Source organism: Maylandia zebra, linkage group LG6 (assembly GCF_041146795.1).
Source record: "Maylandia zebra isolate NMK-2024a linkage group LG6, Mzebra_GT3a, whole genome shotgun sequence".
Taxonomy (NCBI): Eukaryota; Metazoa; Chordata; class Actinopteri; order Cichliformes; family Cichlidae; genus Maylandia; species Maylandia zebra.
In genome coordinates this window covers 20461326-20487460 of record NC_135172.1, presented here as the reverse complement: position 1 = coordinate 20487460, position 26135 = coordinate 20461326, and the positions used below count along the sequence as shown (strand labels likewise).

The following is a 26135-nucleotide window of genomic DNA, read 5'->3' as shown; positions in this document are numbered from 1 at the left end:
TGAGAGGTGCAGCTGGTGCTAAGGAGGGGTGAAACTGACAGTGCTATGGCGTGGGCTGTGGGTGTGTTAGTGGGGTTTAATGGATGAGAAGGATATTTTCAATAAAGATTAAACTGTGTTTCAATGGCTAACACACACACACACACACACACACACACACACACACACACACACACACACACACACACACACATTTAATGCAGCGGTTCTCAGATATTTTGGCATGCCACACATTGGAAGGCAAAAATTCGAGGCCCCCACACTCGACAGGTTTATTTTTTCTAACTGTCATCTGACTGTTACATGTCCGCGGTCACTCTGCATCCCACCAGCAGAACTATTGATTCCGCTGGTTTGATGCTATTGGAATATTCACAAATACCATGCACTCCTCTGTGTTTGTATCCTCTGCGTCTGCAAGTGATGTCGAGAGAAACTCGCTGACAACTAAAAGGCTAAATCCTTTCAGTATGTATAGGCCAACATGTACAACGTGCAGAACAGTATGCACTACTGTGTTTGGCACACAGTTACTGTAATGGCATTGTCACAATCATCTTATAAGCGAATCCGGCTTCACCTGTGCACATGAGCTGGTGAAAAACACTGCGACTTTCACTTCCCACTATCAGTTTTCTTTTGCTGCTGGCACAAAATGTTTTGAAGAACTGCCAGCTAACAGGGACTCGAGCTGCATCGACACACAAACTTATGGGGACAAACAAAACACCAGCACACTAAGCTTAACAGTGCAGTGGTTAGGAATTTAAAAAATGATTGACCAGCAGTTGTGAAACAGAGGAAGTGAAATTCTTTTACTATAGCGCCTAACATCTGCCTCAGTTACTGGAATAATATAATGATTATACTGAAAGTTATACATTTATATCAGTGGAATAAATACAAATTGTTGGATTTTAGAAGATGGTGACTGGCTCCCTAATATTTCTCCCAGGTAAGCACGACACGCTGAGCTATACTGCACAACTTTTAGAAACTTTTGAGGTCAGCATGTAGATGGGGTCAACCGTGTTTGTGTGGTGCTCAAGTGGCAACCCGGGCATTAACCACCAGCTGAGAGGATGCCGCACCAGCCTCCAGGGTTCAGCGCCATGCCGGCTCCAGATGGCCGCTCTGTGGCACAAGTGCGTTGGTGATGGCAGAGCCGGGGCCCGAGCTGCGACGAAGATCCATCTGTGCTGCTCAGAAAAATAGCCACGATATTGGTTCAGCACTCCTGACGACATGAGTCATGCTAATCATGTCATGAGTGTGCTAGTCTAGATTAGAATCGGAGACGAGCAGATGGAGAAGGTGGCTTGTTTCCTTATGCTCACACCCACGGCGCCACTAAACTTAAAATCTGTACTCGGTGTTTCAAAGAGCAGAAAGAATAAGGATTTGTTTGTGTCAGAATATTGATTGGGGGGGAATCCCCTTTCACGGAAAGGCTAAAAATCTCCTTTTGTTTAAGGTGACATTTTCTGTGGAACGGTTCAGGAGTTTCAGTTCAGCAAAAGCCCGTGAGTGCTGCAGCCAAAAAAAACACTGATGAGAAATCACACTGGTCAAAACAAAAGCCAGTGGTTTTCACGATTTTTGTGTTGTTGTTGTTTTTTTTAAGTGATTTTTAAATTTCAGACACAGGCCACAGTCGTGTAGTTGTGTATCGCTCTGTATCGGTCTATTGATGGGCTGGGAACCTGTTTAAGGTGTACCCTGCCGCCTCGTGACCCTAAGCTGGATAAGCAGTTAAAAAAAATAATGAATGGATGAAGCTTTGCTAAGCCCCTCCTTAGGACGCCCACAGCTTGCAGAACAAGAGGAAATATTGTTACACTGTGCCTATGGAGACGACAGATAACAGTAGATATCCTCGTAAAATAGAGGAGGGTGTCTTATTTTCTTTTTTAAGTTAAAAATACAAACGTAGTCATGTTAGATATTTATTAAACAAAGCTGAATCTACTGATTCAGGTCAAATCAGAGTGTGTGGTGACCTTCCAAAGTGTTGCCAGATCAACTCGGGACCTTTGGGGGTGTCCTTTAGTGTTTGTGGTGTTTCAGGTCATGCGGGTTGTGGGGTGAGTTTAGAGATCAGGTCAATGCCTTGGGCTTTGTGTTTGAGGGATTTTCCTGTTGGGGGAGGTTGCAGTTAACATGAGGAGTGCGCATGGTCTGCAGGAATGTTTGGGAGGGGTGGTATGTGTGAAAGCAGCATCTACATCAATGCTAGGCCTCAGGGCTTCCCAGCAGAACACCGAATTATCACTGTTATTCCCCTGGTTTTAATCCAGAGGCATATATCGCTCCTCTTGTACATGACCTTTCTCAGACGTTTCATCGTTTGGTAACTTTCCTCTCTTTTGTTTGACCTTCTCTGTTTTTTGGACTCTGCCTTTGGTTTGCTCACTTTTTTTTGCCAGCCTGCTTACTCTTGTCCCTTGTATAACAACAACCTGCTCAACAACATTGCTTTCAGATGAACTAGTAGAGCCTCTGTGTGCCTGAGCATCTGCGTTTCTGGTTATCATCAGATCTTTTATCAGCAAACTCCTTGAACTATTAAAACCACACACATTCAAACTGTAATTAGCTAAGTGGCATAATTTTGCAACTGTTTATTTATTTATTTTTTAATGGGTTTTGCTCTGATGAGCTCATCTTGTTTTTGCTTTTAATTTCATTGGACTGCTTATATCATGCTCGACAAACCTAAATATGTGATAAAGGCCACTTGATCACTGAATGTGATACCTGACGTGGGCTTACTGTTGTCAGTCTGTGTCAGGGGGAGTGTGCAAAGCTACTTTTCATGCTGGTCACCTACACTTGTCAGTAAAGATGCACAAAGATTAGCAGCTCCTGCATGCTGATGCTTTAGCAGTGCAGTGTGTATCAGCTAATCATCTTAGCTTAGCACGCTATCCCGTTTAGCACTTAACCACACAATATGCAAAGGCCATGAAGATTCTTGGGTACGCATCAATTTTGGCCTGATGATGTTCACTGCAAGAAACAAAGTCTATACTGAATTAAAACGTAACTGAGAAATTTCACTTAAAACCACAAATATGAACTTCCCAGCAACTGCAGAAGTCAAATAGTCCAGAACATGCTGCTTTATAACACCTTACAGACATCTGGGAGCTGGCGCCTGGCATGCAGTTCAGTGACTCTTGACCTAAAGAGCTGGCAGTCACAGAGACAGCTGTGCCCACCAACGGAGACAGATACTTACAGTCATCTAACCGTCCAATCACAGTGGTGCCAGTTATCATGCATTCACCGTATGTGTGTCAAGGGACTCTGTGTCATCTGTGCTGTTGCGCAAGGAGGATTCATGGAGGCTCAAAAAATAAAAACAGTCTGCACTTATCGAATTCTGCTCACTGAGTGCGAGTGTGTAAACGCAACAAAGCTATTTTAAATGAGACGAAACGGTGCGGCTCAACTTTACATCAGCAAAAGTCACTTAAGAGCCAACTGTGAAGTCGTACTCAAGAGTCTGCAGAGATCAGGTTACTACAAGTCTGAGCCACAAGCACCACACACCGTGACCTTGCTGTGACTTTCAGGGCTTTCACACACTACCTGAATGCTGAGTATACTAAATTAATTTTTTTACAATCAGACCATTAAATAAACTATTAAAATAATTAATTACTTATTTAACATATAAAATGTCACAGTTGAAAAGCTCCAATTTGAATATATTTACTTGTTTAAAAACTGAACTGACAATAAATAAGTTGCCAAAGTTGTAAAGCTCATTAATCAAAGGCCCATTAACTAACTGAAGTAGCCTTCTCTCTTATCTTTCTCTCTCAATGTGAGTTTTGAGACAAAAATACTTTTTCCTCCTCACATAAAAAAGAAGACAAACAAATGTCAGAAAACAAAAAGTGCTGGACTAACTTCACCTCATTAAAATACTGTAAAAATCAAGTAATTCCACAATTTATTACCCAATCCTGAAAACCCACCCTTAGATATTCTATGATGTAGTTAATATATGTAGCAGTAAACTCCAAAACTCAATAAATAAATTCTTTTTTTTATTCACAGTTACTGAAACGCCTGCTGCATTCAGCTACTACAAAGCAAACCTGCTGCTTAATTTAGAATCAAGCAATGATCTCATACAATCAATATTTTTATATTGTTAAAACTGAGTGTGAGCTAATTGTGTTTATAAAAAAAAAACATAGAATATAAACACACAAATGATCAGAATACATTTTTTTAAACTGCCGTATTTAAAATGTTTATAAATAAAGTGGCCAACAAACATAGAACTGGTGTATGACTATCATCAAAACATTTCTGTTTTGAGGTTTTTTCTTTATTTTCAACTTAATATTTTCTCTTTGTTTGTTGAAACACAGCTGTTGCTATAATCAGCCAAAGCTTCCGCCCTTTTAAATCAATAATTTTCTTTCCACTGAATTTAATTCCCTGCTGCCGATCACTTTTTGCGTTGTTGTTAATGATCCGAATAAGAATCTCTGTCAGTAAGTATTTTACTACATTTTTAAAAAGTACTCAGTACTAAAGAAACCTCTGGACTCATGTATCCACATGACATCTAAAACAGATAAAAGCAGCGGCTAACTGCACTCTCATAATTGGCCTTTACGTTTGAAGGAGTGGGCAACAATTAGCATTATGTTGCACATTACAAGCTGGTGTCTAATGGCAGAGCACCATTAGGATGCTGCACAGCCTCCACTTAGTGATTCTTGTCAACTGCAATAGGCAATTATCTGCGGTGACTCAGAAACAAGGAGGGCAGGGAGTTGAGATGAATGCTTCATTCATCATTGGTACATTAGTTTGAGAAGTTGTTGCATGTGGTGACGCCATGTGCACAAGGGGAAAAGAGGACTGAATTCACGATGATAATATTATTAATAATAATAATTATAATAGTAAAGAAGGAGGGAAAATGTCACACTCATAAAGATGAAAAGAGACGGGGAGTACAAGGTGTGACTCACTGCGTGGGCAGCCGTGTTCTCGCTTAGCTGCATGAGAGTTGGGCTCTTTTTTGGCTTCCTGGGTTTGGGGGTTCGCTCAGCGTGACTTCTCTGGCCTTCCTGTGAATCCACACGGCTGCTCATGTCTTCCCCCACGCTGCCTGAACTGCTGCTCGACGGGACGTTCTCCTTGTTGGTGTCTCCTGTGACGGAAGGCGCTCTGTTGTCAGACGAAAAGGAAAAGGGTGAGGAAATAAGACATCTGCCTTCCATCGGACTCTCTCTCTGCTCGCCTTGCTCGGTTTTAAATCAGATTAAAAACGGATGAAATGCTTCTGGAAACCAAATGCCCAAGGTCATCCCGATGCGTTTTTTATATGTTCTCAAGCAGCTAATGTGCTGTTTAGTGTTTGTGCTAAGTCTATTTACTGTCCTGTCTTATTAACATTTTCTGCTGTTGAGACACTCCCCAAAATCCACGTGCCGCTGATCTCTCAGACTCCACCAGGTCTTCATCAACAAGGATTAGCTCCTTACTGGAATGATACCAGTTATTATGACTGCACACTAAAGCTCTCCCCACAGAACAAAACTTCACCACTGTTTACTGAAACTGAAACATCAACTGAAAGTATCATTGTAGTATCACTGCAGGAAGCCTCTGAGGTCAGACCTCCATAATGAAAGTGGGCGCCACAATGGTGGAGTGGTTAGCATTGTTGCCTCACAGCAGGGAGCTCCCTGGTCTCGACCCTGGCCGGGGCCTTTCTGCGTGGAGTTTGCTTGTTCTCCCTGTGCCTGCGTGGGTTGCCTCCGGGCACTCCGGCTTCCTCCCACAGTCCAAAGACATGCAGGCTGAGTAACCTAGTGAGTTTAAATTGACCATGTATGCGAGGCAGAGGCTGTATGAACGTGTGGTTAAAGTGCTTTGAGTGGTCAGTACGACAAGTAAATTACAATTATTTTGCTTTAAGATGATAAATGAGGAGAAACACGATGTAGTGCTTCCACTATGAAGGCCACTTTCTGCAAGTAACATCGATTATGATTATGCCACGCCCACGGTACCTGTTTTTTTCCCTGTGTTTCTGGCCCTCCTCCTGATGCTGCTGCTCTCTTTGGTGCCTACGTCTCTGCCTCGCTGTTAGTGTCACCCGTGAAGGGCACGGGGTCGATTCGTGGGCGTCTGAATGCTGATCCTCTAAGGGGTTCACATCAAAGAGGTGCTGCTCCACTGCTGAGCGTATGGTCCTGTCCAGAAAACTTCAGGGAGCAACACAATGAGTAGATAAGGAAATCCACCATTTTATGCTCTTCACTGTTTCATAAGAGCTTTGCTTTTTATTTTTATTTTAAGCAGAAATATACCTACTTTACCACACCAGGTCTGCAGTGGACGGGCGAGAGGTGGTTACTGAAAGAAAAACAAGAAGGGAAGCTTAATGCGCAGAAACAAGTGTTCACATAGGTCACTGAGCAACACTGAAAATCCCCCGAGGCTCACGTTGTGGCCTTTGGTGATCAAGTGCATGGGTGAGAGGTAAACTCAGCTGCGTTCAGAGCTTAAATGGATCCTTGGGGAGCAAAGTGGCTGGCTTCCATGGCTACCAGTAAGTCCAGCAGCAGAGTACACGGTCATGGACCTTTATACTGATCTCTGACTTCATTTTGGTTTTATTTTTAACGCCCTCTGTTTGTTAAATACTTGTAGGGTAAAGCAATAGGATTGTAAACTATATGCAGCATGAAATGTGTCTGTAACCTGTGTAAGTACCTGGATTCAACTGAATGCTTGTAGAAAAAAACATAACACCGCTGTTACATCACCACTGCTTAAACATCTTTAAAAGGTTTTATTCAGACGTCTGAAAATATTTCGATGTTTCAGTATTTTCCCTCCTACAAAGTCTAACTGAGAAAAAACAAGTAAATAAAAAATCTTAAACATTGTCTTTTGTGACCGTAGGGTTAGGATGTAAAGGGTCATTTTCTCACATTTTATAGGTTACAGGGTGAATGAGTTTTAAGTGGTTTCTTTTTGGTCTTTTTTTTTTTATTACATATTTAGCTAAGTGTTAGATCATAATTACATTAACACATTACTCTTGTGACTAAGTTGGCACAGCAAAAGAAAAATCCGCTCTCCTCAGGAAGTTGCTTTGGCCTCGACCAACTGATCGACATCACGTCTGCTTTTCCTGGACTACAGCTTCCTCAACATCTTCGAGGGTGACCTCAAACGAAATCTTCCATAAACAGTGGTGCTGACAGTAATAACAACTGGAAATGGGATCGCTGATGAAAGACCAGATAATAACGGCATGATGGTGTACTGTGAAGGTGACTGTGGTGGAGCTGTGTAACATGCCACAGGCATGTACTGATATTACCAAATCTATAACAAATCTATAAGGCAGGATGCCGGGCCGAGTTAAAAGCAAGCCTGCTGCACTGTGTAATAGTAACAAAGTTGTAAAGTACTCACAAGTATAAGGAATTCAAATAATCCACATGGGATTTTTTTCAATCTTCTGTTTCTCTACTCACAAATACAAATTCCTGAAAACAAAATCACATTTCTCTTCAGTGCAGTTTCATTTTTAACGGAGGGAAAAACAGAAAGGGGAAGTTGTGACAGAAGCAGAAACTGAACGCCTTGGTTATATCATGTTAAGAAAATTGCTACCGTGTAACAAATCTGCGACAAGTTAAAGGGATGGTTGATTCAGTGGCTGTCACAAATGTCACATTTTGAACATTCGATCTATACTAAAGCCTAAAATACGACAGACGTTTCTAGAGCTGTCTACAACTTTCTAGGGCTGTGGCCCATGCGAAAGGCAGGCGAGGGTAAAAGGTGATAAGACAGTCAATTACATATTTGGTCTATGACTTGATGACTGTCATAATTCAAGAAACATTTATGGCACTCTGACTAACAAACCAAGGCCATGCTCTAAGTTGCAAATATAGCACCATGACAGTAGATCATGGCTTTTTTTTAGCTTGCGGCTGCTTACAACAAAAAAGTTGTGTACTACTGTCTGTTCATCCTGGACCATGACTTCAGCTTGAACTGTTTCCCATACGAAAAAGATCCAGATTTAGATGTACAGGAAGCTAGGAAAAATGTATTTATATCTAAATGATCCCGTGACTCTCAGATTCATCTCGGGATACGATAGAGCCAACCAAAGGAGTAACACATGATTATTTGTCTTCTTTTAACCTAAAAAAAAACTAAATATGGATCAGAAATTAAAACCATACACAGTGGGCTGTACTCTAGTTAAAAATTCAGCAAAAAACATTCCATCCATATTGGTTTTTAAACATTAGTCTAAACATTTAGACATTTAAGCTTAGCATCACTACCTACAAAAGATTTTGGTTCCTGAAGATTTAGCAGCTATAGTCGAGCCAAATAGTCTTTTGGTTGGCACATGATATAAGAAGTGTTGCAGTTTTCTGAGGAAGATGGCATCACTTCCCAGAGAGCGTAGTGCCCCACTGACTTGGTTTCAGCTGAAGAGGTAACTGTAAAACCACTGTGGTATGTGACGGGATGGCTGTCTGGTGAGTAATAAAGACATTCTTAGCTATGAACTCTGGGAAAAATAGACCTGAGGGGCAACAGGGACGACTCATTACATCACAAGCGCAACAGGAACATCACTGCCAGGATATGAACGGGCAAAGTTACCAATCCTTTCTAGAAAGTACTCTAACATATAAAACTACGCCAAAAAGCCCAGGTAAACGGCAGATTAACAAAGTGAGTGTGAAATTTCACTGCCTAGCTGTAAAAACGTACACCGAGAGTCATTTCTGTTGTTACTCCATAACCACGGCATGAGTGTTTTGTCTTTAAACAAACTTGACACCATTTGTTTTAGTTCTACTATTTTTAGCTTTACACCTGAAGAGTCATGGAGAACAAGTTGCATGTCAGCTAACAGTTGTCTTGCTCAGGTTTGTTCCAGTTACTTTTGACTGAGACAACATGATCTTAAAGGTTTATGCAGCACCAAGGTGTGTTACACTTCAACATGCGTTCAAGTGGTAACCAGTTTTTCAGCCTAAAATTAGACTGGCATTTTGTGACTGAGGGTGGGAATTACAGGGAAACTCAATACAGTGCTCATGACTGTGTTTAAAGTGCCTGTGTATCGATAACTGATACACAAGAGGAAGTGATAATGACGCATTAATGAAGATGTCCGTGTAGATTCTCATTCATCCAGATCATGGTCGTCTTGAGAGCTTGAAAAAGAAGGAAACTGGACTTCGTTTGAGTTTCACCTCTCATCCAAGGTTTCTTCACCGTGGTTCCACCCTTAACCCCCGCTGATGGTAATGATCCTCGCCTTTGTTCACACCTTGGCTCATGGGATGACTCACATGATCAACAGTGATCCATTGACCTGTTCCAAAGGGATTAAATACCTGGGACTCGTCCACCTTTAGAAGCCTCTTGGATGAGAGGTGAAACGCCTTCACAAACTTAAAATATTAATACTAATAAATTCTTAAGAATAAATAAATGTGTTTATGAAATGTCCTTCTTTTCTGGCTGGTGATACTGACTGACTGGCCATTCTCATGTCTGTGCAATAAATATGAAGCCACACCCTATAAAGATAGGGTCAAAAGGGCAAATATCTATGCTGGCTCTGGTAACACAATACAAAGCTGTGGTTTCATCATGCATTATGGGCTCACTGTTTCTTGTCCAAACGCTGTAATCCTCGAGGTCTTATCATCCAAGAAAAATTCTTTAGCTTTCTACTTTATAAACAGGCATGAGAACAGTATAAGTCTTCTTTATCTTGATAAAAACAAACATTATTTTATAAAATCCTAAAGAAATATAGTTCCAGGCAGACTCAAAACATTAATTTGGACTTCCAATTTTATAGCGTCTGTAAGATTTGCTGAACTTTTAAGTCTGCTCTGTGACGATATGACAGGTCTTCTCATTTTAATTCCCCTATTGTGCATTTTTTTGTGTTTAAAAAGCCAACAGGGCAACTCTTTGTTGTAGAAAAGCTTAAGGACTGCTGAATTTAATTGCTTCACTCTGGACCCCCTAACTAAGAAAACTACTTTGCAAATAACAGTAAGACCAAAATAATGTGTTTCTCTAGTCAGTGGTTGTTTTGGTGTTTTAAAGTCAACAGGTCTTTAAGGCGTAAAAAGTGGGAACGGAACAACTCCAAAGCTTTCCCAGCTGAAGCTTATGCCAGCTAAATCCCGGCACTGTGTAACCGGGAACGTTCGCTCAGGTAATCCAGTATTACACCACAGTCAGATGTTAGCCAGGACCTTCAGAGGCTCTTGGCAAATCAAAACAGAAAATAAAATAAAATGAAATAAAATACATCAATCTGTGATCCAGTTTGACCGGGCTGAGGTTAACCAACTAAGTGGCAGTCTGAGAGCCTTTGTATGTGACAGATGCATGTAGACCTTAGCAGACAGCTCAGCTGTGCTTCCAACTAGATGTGTGCATGTGACAGTGGACAAGTAGGAAATGGAGTTACTCACAATGAACGTGAGCATGACAAGTGAGTGGGGATGGGAAGAGTTTATAGGTGATCACTTAGAGATACACAGAGAGAAACAACACTGCCTCAACTAAAGATTACTGTCACCATCAGTTATCTCTAAATTGTTATCCTGACTTTTAAAAGAAACATTGCTGAGAAAGGAAAATCCTCACATTTAGGAGGATAAAACTATTCAAGATTTTTTACTGGCATGAATTCATACGAGGAAGCTGGTGCAAAATATTTGCCAGCATTAAATATACTTTAAAAAAAGAGTCCACGTATGTATCTGTAATCAGCACATCATCTGTGAACACTGTCTTTTGCTGCGTCCTCTACTTGGCCGGTGTTTCTGACAACGTGCTGTCTCTGCGACAATAACCAAACAGTGTTGAGCAAACTGTTGCATGTGCATGCTGCCCTGCTGCCCCTCTCACTGGCAGCTTCATTGTTTCTGATGATAATGCACTGAGGCAGCATGCAGCCACTTCCCCCACACCTCCGATCAAAAACAACACAGTCTGTTCCCGTCCTGCCTGCTTTCTAACACATATACAGGAGGCCTACCTCATGTAGAAAGGAGATACTGGTCTGTCTTCATCTTGGGAGCTGAAATATGAAAACAAACAGACTCAATTAGCGTGCAGGATGCGCAAAGTCCTGTGAGATCAAAACATTACATTTCCCCACACAACAGTAGATTTCCCTGCAGCTAAAAAAAGGACATGCACAAGACTGGCTTTTGTCTGCAGAATAATGGCCATGCAGTGCTACAGATCAGTGCCTTTGTGGAGCTTGTCTCGGGTAATTATTATGAACCAAGAGAACTATGTGCTGCTCTGGAATATAGGCTGAGGTGCTACTGCTGCTGCTGCATGTATGCCAGAAGCACAGGATGAAATTATGCAACAATAAGAGGAACTCAACCTTGGCACTAATTTTGAGGTTGCCTAACTTTTTCATATCCTAGTTAAAAAATTTCACAATCGCCTGGTTTTGTTTGCCTAAGCAGAGCTCAGTTCTTTATTATCTGAGACAAGGAAAGAAAAAAAAGATTGGTACAAATACGTGAACTGTTGTAATGTTAAACCTTTAAAAAATCAAAAAGTGCTGACAGATCTCAGTAAGGTTTCTGTATGTTCATTAAATTTAGTATGAGACCTTTTAAATAAATAAAACCGATTCATCCACTTTACAAATTAATCAACAATTTTCAAGAAATTAGGGAAACAAAGAGGCATGTTTTCAGTTTAAAACACTGTGACTTATTACTACATTTTATAAAACTGTTAGGACTTTATTTGGATGTTTCTGTAAGAAGATAGTAGCTGTGTAAGCAACTCTTACAGTGCTTTATATTTAGATCTAAATAACATTGGGACAAAAGGTTTGGTTTACCAAATGCTGACCAAAAACGGAACAGCGGATAGTTTTGTAACTGCAATCCAGTGCAGGCTTTTACTTTGATTTCAAAACAATCAGCTAATTAACTACACAGAGAGTCAGGGAGAAAAATATTACTTTTACCATCTGATCATCTAATTTTATAAGTTTGAACAAATATGGTTGTTAAAAGCAGGCCACTTGACCTCAGCAGTGTTTCCTATGTTTACTCTTTGGGCTTCGATTTCAACATCTTGCTCAAGGGCATTTGGAAATTTGCAGGACAACTGCTAACCTGCTCTGCCAATTTACTCACAGCTGCTCTAAACATACAATTTGACCATAAAATATGGTATTTGTATTATACTCAGCTCTATAAAAGGAGTATATTGTATGCACATTACACTATTTATAGTATACTTACACTTTAATTACCCAAACCTGTAATAACTAAAGCACTTTTGTACTTTTGCTGCTAGTTAGAAGTCAAGCTGTCTCTCTAAGTCTTAACAATCATTATTAGATACAACATTGCAATAATTTAATCTAATATGGTAATCTGACATTTAATAGGAAAACTAATTGTTGAACTAATTAGTATTACAATATTGGTATAAACATAACCCTTCAACTTGCTGAGTGGTTTTTATAAAAAACAAAAATTCATGCGCATGCACGTTTCTCCAAAAAAACAGAAAACTAAACAAAACAAAAAATCTCAGTTTGTGTGGGAAGGAAAACAAAGATGGCAGTCTACACACCTGACAGGTTTAATATGAACATTATTTTGAATTTACAGTGCAAAGAAACAATAACGTGATAGTAAAATAAAAGATAAAGATTAAAGATGTGTCCATGCTCTCCTTGTGCATGAATATGTTAAGTTCAACGTTATATTTTTAGAGCTGCGTCCACACAGGAAACAATTTGCAGTGATGTGGTGACCACAGACAGAAGAAAGTGAATGATATTTGGCAACTCCAAGCCACGACGGGCAAAATAACTGCTAGCGATGTAAAGCAGGTCCCGAGATAAATGTTTCTCAACTTCAAGCCGGTACAGGGTTACCTAGGCAACCAGATCCTGAAATGCCAGCTAATTACCTCCTGTCAGCGTCACAGTCATGTGTAACAAGCGCATTGCTTCAATGTGCGGACGTAGCTGTAGCTGCCTGACAGCACATCTCAGGTGATGTTACACAGTAGCATGGATGTCATGAAGTAAATGGTATTATAATGTTACTTTACATAGGAAGTAACTCAATACTATAAAAAGAGAGAAGTAATGTGTGTGGTGAACCCAACACTAATCTCTCCAGCAATAGTTCCCTCTCCTTAGATTGAAGCAAACTGATCAAACATACTCGTTTGAATGTTTATATATCTCAGTATGAGTGTCAGATACATAAGAACATAAACCCTATGACATCAAACAAGCACAGTTAGTCAGCAGCTTGCACATGTTATTGTGGATCAGATTCACTCAATATTTAGTACTCTACTGCTTTGCTACGTGCTGTTCCTGCAATTGGCTTACTGTAAGCAGCGGGCATGTTGACGCGAGGGCGGACCACTTTGGCCATCCGGGCAGCACATCAACAAGTTCAAAACAAAGGATTTCGGTTTCAAGTCAGGCACGATCAAATTGGGCCAAAGTTTACTGAGCTTCAAAAGTCTTCTTAAATTGGCCAATGTACGGAAAATGTGCATACACTCCTTGTTTTAGTGAAGGGGTACTTCAACTACATAACTCTTCCAAATTCTTTTGCAGCTTTACGGGTGAGTTTTTTTCTCCCCCACATCCGCATGTTCTTACCGGGTGTTACACAGTCTGGCAAGCGTATTAAAATAGTGCGTGCCGTCACTGCCGCTGTGAATTGCAAAAGAAAAAAGCGGAAATCCTGCTTACCCACTACCTTACTGAGGGGATAACAAGAAGCTTTTGTAGGCATACTCCGACAATGCCTGATCCCTTTGAGTTAAGCGGAAAGCTACTAATGGCAAGTTGGTCAATCTGGACACGCTCTGCTTCTTCAACATTTTTAAAAATGTGTAAAACCCCCACAAAAAACGTAGTCCCGATGTTCACCTAAAAAATCTAGCTGTAAGTTTTTTTGCTTTCACCGAGTCCTTCTTTACCTTGCCCCCCACCCCAAATTTCTCCATTACACACGACAACGACAACAACAGGAGACGTACGATTAAAAATCTCGACGTGAACATTTTCCATGACATTACTTTGTAGGTGCTGTCACTGTGTTTTGCATTGCTAATCTTAAAATTAAGCCACGTAAACCCATTATCTGAGCGGGTGCTGCAAACATAAAGTGGAATTTAGCATGACTTCACTGAATGCACAAACTTTTTGCTTTTGCTTGTACTGTATATCCTTTATATTCACTACATATTTATTACATTGTTAAGGTAACACAGAAGCTCAGTCTAGATGGTTTACAAATGAAATATGACAGTCATTAGTTATTAGTTTGATAAGCACAAATCTGATCAGAGCGCCAAGCAAAATATTTACCTTACTTACAGTGTGAGTGACAGCTGACGGCCACCGTCTCATATGAGTGTTGGAAAAAAAAATACACCAGTATGCAATTTGTTAGAAAACCAGTTTGATCTAGCCAGCAGCTTCTTTCTACAAATACAGTGTGTGCTGTCTGATGTTCAGGCTGATGGACGGGACCTCCTGACAGGCGGCCAACAATACTGCTAACCCACAGGGAACCTGCATTCACAGCACACTGCAATGTTCCTCACTCACACCTTTTTCCAACGGGCTTCTAAGAATCTCAGCGGTTACATCATGATATTCACTGAACCATGGCAACTCAACAGAAAAGCCAGTATGCATTCCCAGTGTGCAACAATGCAATGCTAAGAGAATAACAGCTTGTCATGACTCTGCTATGCTGGCTAGAGTGGCCTGTACGATGAATCAGATTAATGTGATATATTTCAGGTACAGGTGACGGCCGGAGGCAAACAAACTTAGTGTATGGAGGATTCTGATACATACAGAAGAGAAAAAAAGCAAAGTGGACAACAAGTGGAGCTACTTCCAGGAACTCCTGAGAAGGATTATTTTGATCTTAAGTCTGTGGTGAAGACCCGGGATGGGAGCAGTTTGTGAAACGATGTGTTAGATTTAATATGATACAACAACAAACAACGATGATGTGGTGCTCTCTTTACCATCAATTTGATGCAAACTAAACTGATTTCCCATTTTATTCCCTTAAAAAAGTATAGCATATTTTTAGGCATATTTTAATCAAACTTATCCTGGACAAGATAAATCTGCACTTTTCTTTTCATTTTAGCTAAACTGGATCTAAAACAGTTCAGGTCCAGCTGTGGTATAAGCAGCACTATGCTGGTACAGACTTCTTTGACACATACCTACAGAAAGCGAGAGCAAGCTGCCAGCCCGGCATGAGTTACAGCTACAGACATGAAAACACAGATTTATATTTGTGGAAAATTATCATTTTGACTTATATGGTAAAGCATTTTTTCACATGATAACAGAAAATTAAATTTCTATAAACACCACAAAAAATACCACAGTGCAGTTTGTTAGACACGACTATAGAGCATCTGCTGCTTTCTTGCATTAGACATGGTGAAGTAATTCAAGTCTTTTGGCACATCGCATGTGCCTAATACTAAATACCAGTGAGTTCAGATTGCTGACGCACATTATGGAGGTACTCGGTAAACAGCCACCAGATACAAGTGGACCAGGAGAATTTTAGGGTGTGGGGAAAATCCACCTGAAGATTTATTCTCACTCTGACATGGTGACAAAAGCATTTGCCACCTTGGAAGCACAGAATGGTTTTAATGTATTCCAGGCATTTCTGACTCCAGCACCTGGGTTAATATAGTGCATGATCTTGGCTATATGTATATAAACCCTTGCAGCACAGTGCTGTGAAAGACATATCGCCCTTTTCCTGATTTCGTATCACTGAACTCACCGTTCTGAAAAAACCAAAACAAATGTGATTATTCACAGTTAATGAATATATTTCACATAGGGCAAGGCTTGGATAGCTTTTTTCAATTAATAAATGAAATTATCATCATTTACAAACGCGATTTTCTTATAATAAAATCTGTTTGATGATCTGAAACATGTAAGAATAACAGATATCCCCCCAAAAGAATCAGGAAGGGGGCAAATACTTTTTCTGCTCATTCATAGGACGCATGGCTGTCTCTGTTTCTATGTTTGCGTGTCAAACTAAACTTTTATGTAACGCGTAAAAGGATCTTGTGATGACAGGAGTCAGACACTGATTAATGTTATACTAAAGGTCACAGAAGCCAAAAACGTCGTCACCTTTTTTTATCCAAATACTTGGAAGCATCACATGCGACATGCTCATATCTTATAATTTGCAGTTTTTCCACTTCCCGCATCCAATTCTACGCACTTTTGATTTATCACTATGTAAAGAGAAAAACTGGGATAAATAGTAGCATGTTTAAAAAAAGGCTAATGTTAAATAGTATAGTAGTGATTTTTGGCCAACGAGTGAAGTTCAATTGAACGCAGTTCTACTCTAAACTCCGAGTTAAAGCAAAACCTCAACAACAGACACAGCTGCAGTCTTGCTATTCCAGGACGGCACTTAACACCAAGAGGTTTCCAGTTTCAGCTTCTTGTGACAGGCTGCTCTGCACGCCAAACAAACGCTGCCACCGGGCTCAGGCTACAGGTTCTTTGGTTAACACCACATTGCATATGTATACAGGAGTCATGAACTATTTACCACTAAAAGAGCCCCTCCTTCATATTTCACTCCATAAGGTATCTTTTAATGTCATGCAGGCATCTAGCAGTGAAGTGTGTGGCTGTGTGTGTTACATGATTTTACACCAGTCATAAGCATCATGCAGACAATACTGTGATGCTAATAAAGTCATAAAACTGAAAGAGTGGCTGGCCACATTTTTCAGAGTAAATGAGCCTGGTTTTTAAACTCTTTTGAAAAACAAGATTCACAAATAACACTTTAAACATAAATCACACATAGCCATCGATAATGGGGTTTTTTTTTTTTATAATTTACACCAGACACACTCACCTGCTGAGGCCCTTCATGCTTTCAGAGAGGCTGACGTCGTGAGGGTCGACGTGGGAGGCAGTGTCTGAGGTGGCTTGGTGAGACATGGGTGTAGTTTCCATTGCTTCTGCGCTGGGGGTCCTTAGCTCTGAGGTTAGGGGCAAAACTATTGGTATGGAGAAAGGTTTTGCGTGGTAGGGCACCCTGGAAGAGAGGCTGGGTTGGGGGACCACTTGAGTCATGCTGTCAATTTTCCCTTTCCTCACCTGTGTCACAGAGAAAGGTGAGAGGTCTCGTGAGGGGAAATTTGAGATAGCACGGGAGGCAACTGATACACTGCCGATAACATTTCTGTACAATCAAACACACAGAAATGCACACGTGACACCTTTGCTCAGGTTGCTATAAACTATAAAGCATGCATTCGAGGATCTTCTGGAAAAGGGTTAGGGAAAAAAGGAGCTATCTTATAAACCTTACCGTGCTGACTCTGAGAGGGTACAAACAGCGTGAGCCGTCAACTGTTGTATAGGAAAAGAATCTTAACCTAATTACAGCCACATTCTGAGAACTACCCTTTTTCATTTCCGAGTCACGACCAGCTAAACCAAGGAGAAACGTGCCGAAGAGCTTTCTTCTCGCTCATGTGGAGAGCACTCGCTGCTCACGCACACTGAAGCTGAATAGCTGGCTGTGGGGAGCATCAAATGGGTCTGACACTAGCTTAACTATTGATAATGGCCAGAAATATCCAACACTAAAATGGGCTTGTCTTTAGATGAGCGTGTGCAGGCTGAATTAAAAGGCTTTTTCGTCTTTGTACCAATTATCAGAGGAACATTTCCATTTTGGGGTTTAACTTAATGGGCTGTACAATAATCTATGAATGCAGCAACCCATTTAGACATTTAGTCACTGATGCACTTAATGGGCAGATCATTGGGAACATTATTAGTCGAACAAACTTCTTTAGCTAGACCTGGTATGGATTTTGCCCCTCAGAGCTTTGTGATTGATTCAGCTAAATCGGTCGTTCACAGGAAAACTGCAGGGGAGGAAAAGGGGGAAAATAAATGTGGACATCAGCTTATTTTTAGCAAAGGATTGAAGCATGTTGCATCACACTCTGGGGAGACGTCATGGTGAGAGATGGTAGAAATGGGTGTTGTGTTAATGGACTTCAGTGTTTGGTAAAGGTAAGATGTTACCATAGCCTGGTTTCTCTATATTACTGTATTTCCTTACGTTCTGTGTTTTGATGTTCTACTTTTGTATTTTCCTTTTTTTGAATAAAAAGATATCTTTAGTGTTTATTTTTAATGTTTCTTTTACTACTAAACAACATCCAATTGGATAAATGAACACATAAATACATTTCTCCAGTCTCTAATAAAACAACTTTGTGTTCAAAAACAAAAAGTCATTCTGCTCACAGTCCATCACAATTCACAAGTTACTGCCCATAAAATCATAAACGTGACTCGACCTTGAGCACAATTTTGATGAAGACAGGTAACCATTGTGTGATAATTTCACTAAAATCTGACCAGCAGCCAATGATTCGTGTGAATTGAGGATGGACAAACAACTTACTGCCATGGCATGAGTTCATCAATTCTTCAGTTTTGGATTAGCTAAAAATTTAAACTGAATCGTGCTAGAAGCTTGTTGGTGACTAAATAGCAGCCACTAGTTATTAGGGAAAAATGCATATTCCACTACTGCTTAGAGAGCAGTTGTGGAAGTTGGCTGTTGCTGTAAAATTGACTCCTTGTGAATGCTTTGGCTGCTACAGGATTGCAGCGGCAGACTGTGGTTTGCACGGAAGCGACTGACTCTTCTGCAAACAGTTGTGCCATTAGAAACGTGTTGTTTATGGTACAACTTTTACTGTGAAAAGTGAGCAATCTCTGTTTGTTTTTTAGATTTTTTCTATTGCTCAATAAGTAGTTTGTGAGTGTTCCTTCCATGCAAACTCCAGTCAACAGCTACACTTTGCTTGTGTTGTAGAGAGGATTTTGGTGCAGCACCCTTTTTGAAATCAGTTTCACCTGGCGACAGCCTAGCAACTTCCAACTAGTCAGAGAATGTCCATTTGTGGCCAGGGGTTGCAGACTGGCCTGTAGGCCTGTGTGACTGCGGTTTTAGCCAGAAGATAACATGAAATCATGTTATATCTCTCAATAAAGGCACAGCCATACAAATCAAACAGAGGGCTAAACACCCGGTTTTGGTTTTGGCCTACGCATTTAGAACAAAAATCAGGAGCAAAAGAGACCAAAAATTCCTGACAAACCTAAATGAGGATATGACCTGGTTTCTAAATCATGGATTAACTTATAATTTGTGAGTAAAATCTCAAAAGACTTCAAACAAAGCCAAATGAAATATTTAGAACTCTGTGTTTTCTCTCTCTGAACCTGCTACAATAAAAAAGGAAGCTGTGGCTGGCCACAAAACAAGTACTCACTGAACTCTGTTTACTTGATGGTGCAACGTGATCCATACCTGTTCTTGCTTGCACAATTGCCACAGTCTTTTCTTATGAATGTTTTAAATGGTGGGTCTTGATATAAACATTTGAGCTTTAAAAGAAGAAAAGCGGGCATCTGCCAATTAAAAAAAAAAGCACTCAAGCGTTTCTGTGATTTTCCACGGTGACAGTTTTGTTTTTTCAGCAAGAGGGAATAACTAATACTCTGCCAGTAACAGCTGTTTGTTTTACAGTCCAAAGATCATGTATGAGTATAAATGTGTTGGTCAAACAAAACACAAGTTTCAAGTTTAAAAGAGGTGTATGATAAATCTAGAAGATACAACAAACAGATTAAAGGCTCTCCAATTTAAGTAAGTGGGTGTGTTTTTCTTTTACTGTTAGACATAACCTGAGGCTAATAAAAAGTATTTTATAGACTGACAAGACTTTGTCCTTAGAGGACTTCAGAAACCTGGTGTAGCTCTGGTAGAAATGTGTGAGTGGAGATCATTTAAAAAACAAACACTTAATATGTTTTCTTAAGCAGTAAAGAAGCCAAACCCCTCCTAAGCTTAGCTTTATGGGGAAAGTGAGTTTTTACTGGAGGCTCAGGGAAACAATAGCAATAAAAGTTAATATTTAAAGTGACCATGAATCGCTTGATAAATTCTTAAGGTCAGTCTTTTATCTGTGAACACCATTTTAATTTTGAGAGGAAGTTAAGACTTCCAGGAATGGGATATTGTGAGCTTTTGTAATGAGACTCAGCAGCTGGACGTTCAGGTTGATGGGTTTAGTGGTTCATTGGCTCCTAAGCAAAAGACGTCACTAGTTTGCTGCTGATGGTCGAACATTTAAGTCGAACATGCTGTTGCTCTTAGCAACCATCAATGGGAAAGCTATACAGCTTTTTTTAGTTGTGTAAAGTATCTAAGTGCATTTATTTGAGTGCAAATTTGAGGCCCGTATTCTACTGGAGAATTGTCTTTATGAAACTCTACTTCTACTGCACTAGACTTCAGAGAAAATATTTGACTTTTTTCTTCCATTATCTATTACTTTGTATTTTAAAACTTCATAGAAACATAAAAAGTAGATGAAAAAAATAAATAAAACAAGCCAACAGTACAAACAAGTGCAGCTGATTGCTTTGTTTACACTAAACTGTATTTTGAGATTACTTCATTTGTCTTTTGGGCAACTGTATGAACATTTCATCATTATACCCTCTTGAATGTGAGGGCTTCCCTGTTGACCTTCCTTTTTAGTAATAAGCACTAGTTGCATTCTTATACAGAGTACTCAGATATTACTTCAGACAAAAACAGTAAAATGATTACCTGAATACTTTGAGTTAAGCACAAATTAAAACAGTTAATCTTGTGGACGCCATGCATCTGTAAATTATTACTGTGCTGCATTTTACAACAGAACCAATTGTTGATCTTTATTAATGATAATCAGGGTTGCCAAGCCTGCGTGCAAAAATCAGGCCAAATGCCATTCAAAACAAGACCAAGCGAGCCCAGTGTTCAGACGCGGAGGATGCCAGAGACTGCTTTAGCACGTACGCATGTGTGCTCGGGTTGATTACTGGCATGTGATTATTTGACTTGATGTAATTTTTCACACAATAACACGTCTTAATAAAAGTCACATACAGATGTAAACTGGATGAAGCCAATTTTGAACAAAGTTTTTATAAAAACTTTATCTAAACACTAGCTAAATTCTTTTGTCACATTTGTTATAATAAAACTTTAAAGCAGCAGAAACCTGAAAAGCAATGAGCGAACGTTAACCTTCACTGGAAGTGTATTTCATTTGTCGCTTAGCTGTACACTGACACGCACAGACTGTGAAGCCAGAGACGAAGGTTGAAGTGAAACGTTTAAAAATACTCTTCAGTTTTCTACACAACCTCTGCTAGAAAGCAAAAAATTCTTTGCAGGGCACAAATGAAAGCAAAACGTCCTTCATCGGCAGATGTTTTTACCCTTCTGAGCTTAACTTGCTATCAGTCAGCATTTCTTTTATCTCACAGTGACACAAGCTTGGATATGATAAACACATTTATGGCTTCAGAGCTTTGTTTAAACTACGCTCAAAACAAACAGCAAGATCATTTTAATGTGTCTCAAAGCTGAAACCAACCTTAAGAAAATTACTCTCATTGAACTGCATATGTGATAAAATACTAAATAATAATAATTTATCATTCAATTCAACTGACTAAAGGAGAAATTTATACTTTACAAATACATCTTTCCAATAAATGATTCCTGAGCAGTTTGTAAAACATGTGCACAGACAGGAATTCTCCAGGGTTTTATTGCCCTTTTGCCCCTAATTGCCTATTTCAGTGTCGGGCCTCATCTGTAGTAAGACAGCATACCAAAGCCACTGTTTTTCTCTCTCTGCAAATAACTATGCCGTTGTTTCCTGTAGCAAATTGTCTTTATCAAATCATGTCACGTGACCAAGCAGAGGGGTTTAGGCATCGCAGGCAGTCTGAGAGATAACTTCAGGGTAATCAGCACTAAGGCAATACAGCAGATAAGAAGCCCTATAAATGTATATATGAAATATGAAATAAAATGTAATAAACTAGGAGGCCAAAACAACAGTGCAATTATTCATGCTGACACGTGGTTGTCTCTTGTACCTTCTTTTTTCTTGTTTTTGCATTTGGAGCGTTGGTGCAGGATTTCTTCGGAAGATCTGCATTTCCTGTTTGGTTTAGGTGGCCAATCTTGAAAAGGTGTACACACAGATAACAGCAGACAATGAGATTTATAGTACATAGTAAAATTATCTGAATAACTTTAGAAGGTATGTATGAATGTAAACCACAGAAATAGCATTGCATTCATCAAGAAAGGTGTAAACACTTCAAAAAGCTGTTTTGAAACAACAGAATTTAAACAAAAAAAAGACAACTGAGTCACTAAAATAATTTTACGCTGCATCATAAAACTCCAGTGGGTGGTATTGTGAGCAGTGAAGATCTACAGCTGTTAATGTTTTAGAAGAATAAATGTTAATGCTTTTTAAATTTAGGTTGAACTTGGTCACCTGATAAGTTATCAGCAACAAAACGCAAACTACTAAAAAGGTCATCGTCTGCTTCACTGAGTGACAGGAAAAAACAATACATGTGGTATTGCATGTGGTATACGCTAGTCACTACACAATAACCCACACAGACGCACACAAATATAGCATTACAAAACAGCTTTTCCAAAACATGCCCATGTTGTGTTAATTGCGTCACACAGATTATAGTGCTGTTGTAAAAGCGACTATGTAAGGGAATTTAAAAGGTTCTTGGAAGGCAGATCTGGGAATGCCAGGCATAAACGAGAACACACACAAACACACACTTCACACTGGACAGATTTCTTCTTTCATAACAGGTATGAATACATGCATAAACAAAGACACAAACACACAGGCTTTACTTTCATCCTAGTAAGTGGGGTTATTGTCTTTGCATCGAGATGGCTGGATGAATTCTTTGTGTCTGCATCTGCCACTTGAGTCTCCTGGTACAAGAAAGAGGACAAAGGAGAGTCACATCTGTAATACACGTCTTACATACAGCCAATTAACAAAAGAGGTAACGTCTCATCTTTAATAAAGGCCAGGAAGCTTTTTCTCCAGTCCTTATGCATGGAATAAGAATCTCATATATATAGTAGATGTGAAATATGTCAGGGTAGGTGGGTTCTGCTGTTGTGTTTTATTCTAATAGCTCCTATCAACACAGCTGAGCACAGATTTAAACAGCATGACAGTCTGCCTCCTCAAACACACACGATCACTAAAAACTGCCGTGCACACGTGCTGGCGGTCTGCATTTTACAACTGGAAGTAAAGGCAAACCACCGATCATGTGTGCTATGTTCACAGGCATTGCAAGGAAGGTCAGGAGGTATGATGCCTCTGCAGGTCACGTGTGTGTGTGTGTGTTAGTGTGTTAGTGTTTTTGTGTATATGTGCATGTTTGTATGTTAGACAATCTTTTCTGGGTGAGGGATTTCCTACTGCTCATCAGTGTCTCAAGTGTCAATGCCCTTACAGGAATTCACAACACAGCACAGGTGCTTGTGATCGGATGATGATATCACAAAAAAGGACACGTCTTTAAAGTCTTTGCAGATTTAATTTTAGTGTTACAAGTAATCTGGACCTTTGGAATTTATTAAGTTGAATTTGATCAGGTCATTTGTAATGTTTGCTTTTTCATGACGTCACATAGGTCACAGACTCAAGACTTAATGGTGTTAAAAATGACAGGAGAGTGCTATGAAAGAAGAGGCTAAAGGTCAAAACAAGAGAGAGATCCCACCATCAGTAGCTGCTCATCAGATGGCCAGTGTCACGTTTCACACGCCCGACACAGGCATTAATCAACAATCGAGACACTGTTGATGTCTGCACACTGAGATAAAAAAAAAAAGGCTGGTCTCTAAATTCTGCTAATCATGAGATAGTGGTAAATGAAGCTGTTCTCAGTAAATATTCGGTAGGCTTCTCTACGCCACTCAAATATTAATTGGATCTTTAAACAATTAAATAATTAATAAAACATGTTAATGTTTTTATTAATTTGTTTGTTTACTGCTTTCATATGCAGTCTCTTTGGGTGAAAATTGATTCATTCTATACTGAGTTACAGTTTATAGTGACTTTTATGGTGACAGACATATGATTAAGATAATACTGTTACACAACATAAATGCTGGGCAATGCTTTGACACGTAGCTAAAAATACAGCTTTTTTCCCCTTTAGCTCACGAAATTTATACACAATGACACTTAATTTTGGACACCTGGAATATCTAAATTATTATACATTAATAATTTATAAATATGTCAACAACATGTTTAAAGGAAGGAGGAGGTAGAGATTTGATAGGGTGCTCTTGTCCAATATTTTCATGTGTGTGAGGGTGCACGGGCATGTTGGTATGGGTATGTATATCTGTAGGTTGTGTTTCCTTTGAGGTGTTACTGGGGTTATTGAAAAGGTGTATATGTGTGTATGTGTATGTATGTATGGATAGATAGAAAGATAGATATACATATAATTAATAAAAAAAAATACATGTAAAATATAATGTAATTGTAAGGAGGTATTTCTGTAGTCTATTGATTACTTGATAGTGGAAAGGGGGTGGGGTTAAATAAGCTGATGCTTCTTCCTGCTCCTTTTTGAACATGAAAGTTATTTGTGGTTGTGGTTGCTCGTTTTCCTTTCGTTTTGCTTTGTTTGTTTGTCTCTTTTGAATTCTATGTTGTTGTACTTTTTCAACATGTTCAAAAGAAAGATTCAATCAATCAATTAAAAAAAGCTAAAAATTACATTGTTGTTTATTAGGCAAATACCAAACTGAATTCATGTTTTTATACTCAAAGTTAGGGCCAGCCAACAGTACGGTAATTACATTTTAGCTTTAAAAATATAATTTCGACTAAACAGCTTGCATATGCTGGCGGATTAACCATTACAGGAACATAAAAATTATGTGGTAATTATGTGTATCTCATAAAAGAAATGAAATGGTGATGAAAATAAACCTGAATATAAACTGGCAAACCAAACCAGCTGATCAATAGACATCAGTCATCAAAGCAGACAACAGACAAAAACAACCAAGGACTGAAAACAGCCACCTGTTGATATAAGATCAATAATTCAATCATTTTTACCTTGACATTACACAAGGCTGCTTGTGTAAGCCATCAATCATCCAGGTGACTGGGCAGAAGATGATGTCATAGATGAAGTCACACTGTTTAAAGTGCATGGGCACGACATGTGAATCATTAAGTTGTCTTACCAAACTGCAAAGCATTGCCCCGACCATCAACACTCATTTATTTCATGTAAACAGTGATCTGTTTCACATAAACACTACTTTCCGGTGCTTCTGTGAGTATACCGCACCTCGGCAATGATAGGCGATGCCTCTTCTTTTGCGTAGTCTTCTCTGTCTGTGTTGGTCTCAAAGATATTGTTGTAGTTCTGGATAAGTTTGGCCATGATCTTGTTACAGATGTTCTGGTCCTTAAGTGCTTCAAATCCAGGAGCCACGCTAAAATAAAATAAAATAAAGTAAAAGCAAAAAGATGACATTTAATTGAAATTCTTTAAAGGGAAAGGTCATTCAAATGAGCACCAAATAAATATCCATAAACACTAATGTGAGCACTTTAATAGGAACTACATTCAATGGCCAGTATGTTAGGTACACCTGTTCAACTCCTTATTAACACAAATATGTAATTAGCCAATTGCATGGCAGCAACTAAATGGTCAAGATGAAGTACTAAAGTTCAAATCACAAGGGCAAGAAAGCTGATTTAAGTGACTGATTGTTGGTGTCAGATGGACTTGTCTGAGTATTTCAGAAACTGCAGGGATTTTCAAGCACAACGGGTGAAAATGTTGTGTTGAATGCCTCAAGCTAACTCAAATAAACACTCATTACAACCAAGGTATGCTGAAGAGCATCCCCTGAACCCTGCATATTAGCTAAGAATGGGAAATGTAGGCTACAGTTGAGGTTAATCAAAATTCAAGCAGAAGACTCTTTAAACATTTCCTGGTCTGATGAAATTTGATTTCTGCTGCAACACTCTGATGCCAGGGTCAGAAT

General features: G+C 39.4%; 1 protein-coding gene across 8 annotated transcripts in view; it reads right to left on the bottom strand.

Annotated features, from left to right (window-relative positions):
• fam13a (family with sequence similarity 13 member A) overlaps nucleotides 1-26135 on the bottom strand; it is a 49866-nt gene that overhangs the window by 12424 nt on the left and 11307 nt on the right. For 7 of the 8 annotated variants that reach the window (XM_012918701.4, XM_012918706.3, XM_012918702.4 and 4 more), the window contains exons 5-12: nucleotides 25424-25571; nucleotides 22923-23015; nucleotides 22136-22222; nucleotides 17016-17260; nucleotides 11096-11137; nucleotides 6352-6393; nucleotides 6048-6242; nucleotides 5001-5199 (exon numbers count right to left, since the gene is read on the bottom strand). In XM_012918701.4, the coding sequence (XP_012774155.2) occupies nucleotides 5001-5199; nucleotides 6048-6242; nucleotides 6352-6393; nucleotides 11096-11137; nucleotides 17016-17260; nucleotides 22136-22222; nucleotides 22923-23015; nucleotides 25424-25571 (1051 nt within the window). The remainder of the gene's footprint in view (nucleotides 1-5000; nucleotides 5200-6047; nucleotides 6243-6351; nucleotides 6394-11095; nucleotides 11138-17015; nucleotides 17261-22135; nucleotides 22223-22922; nucleotides 23016-25423; nucleotides 25572-26135) is intronic. The other variant, XM_012918703.4, reaches the window with a different exon arrangement.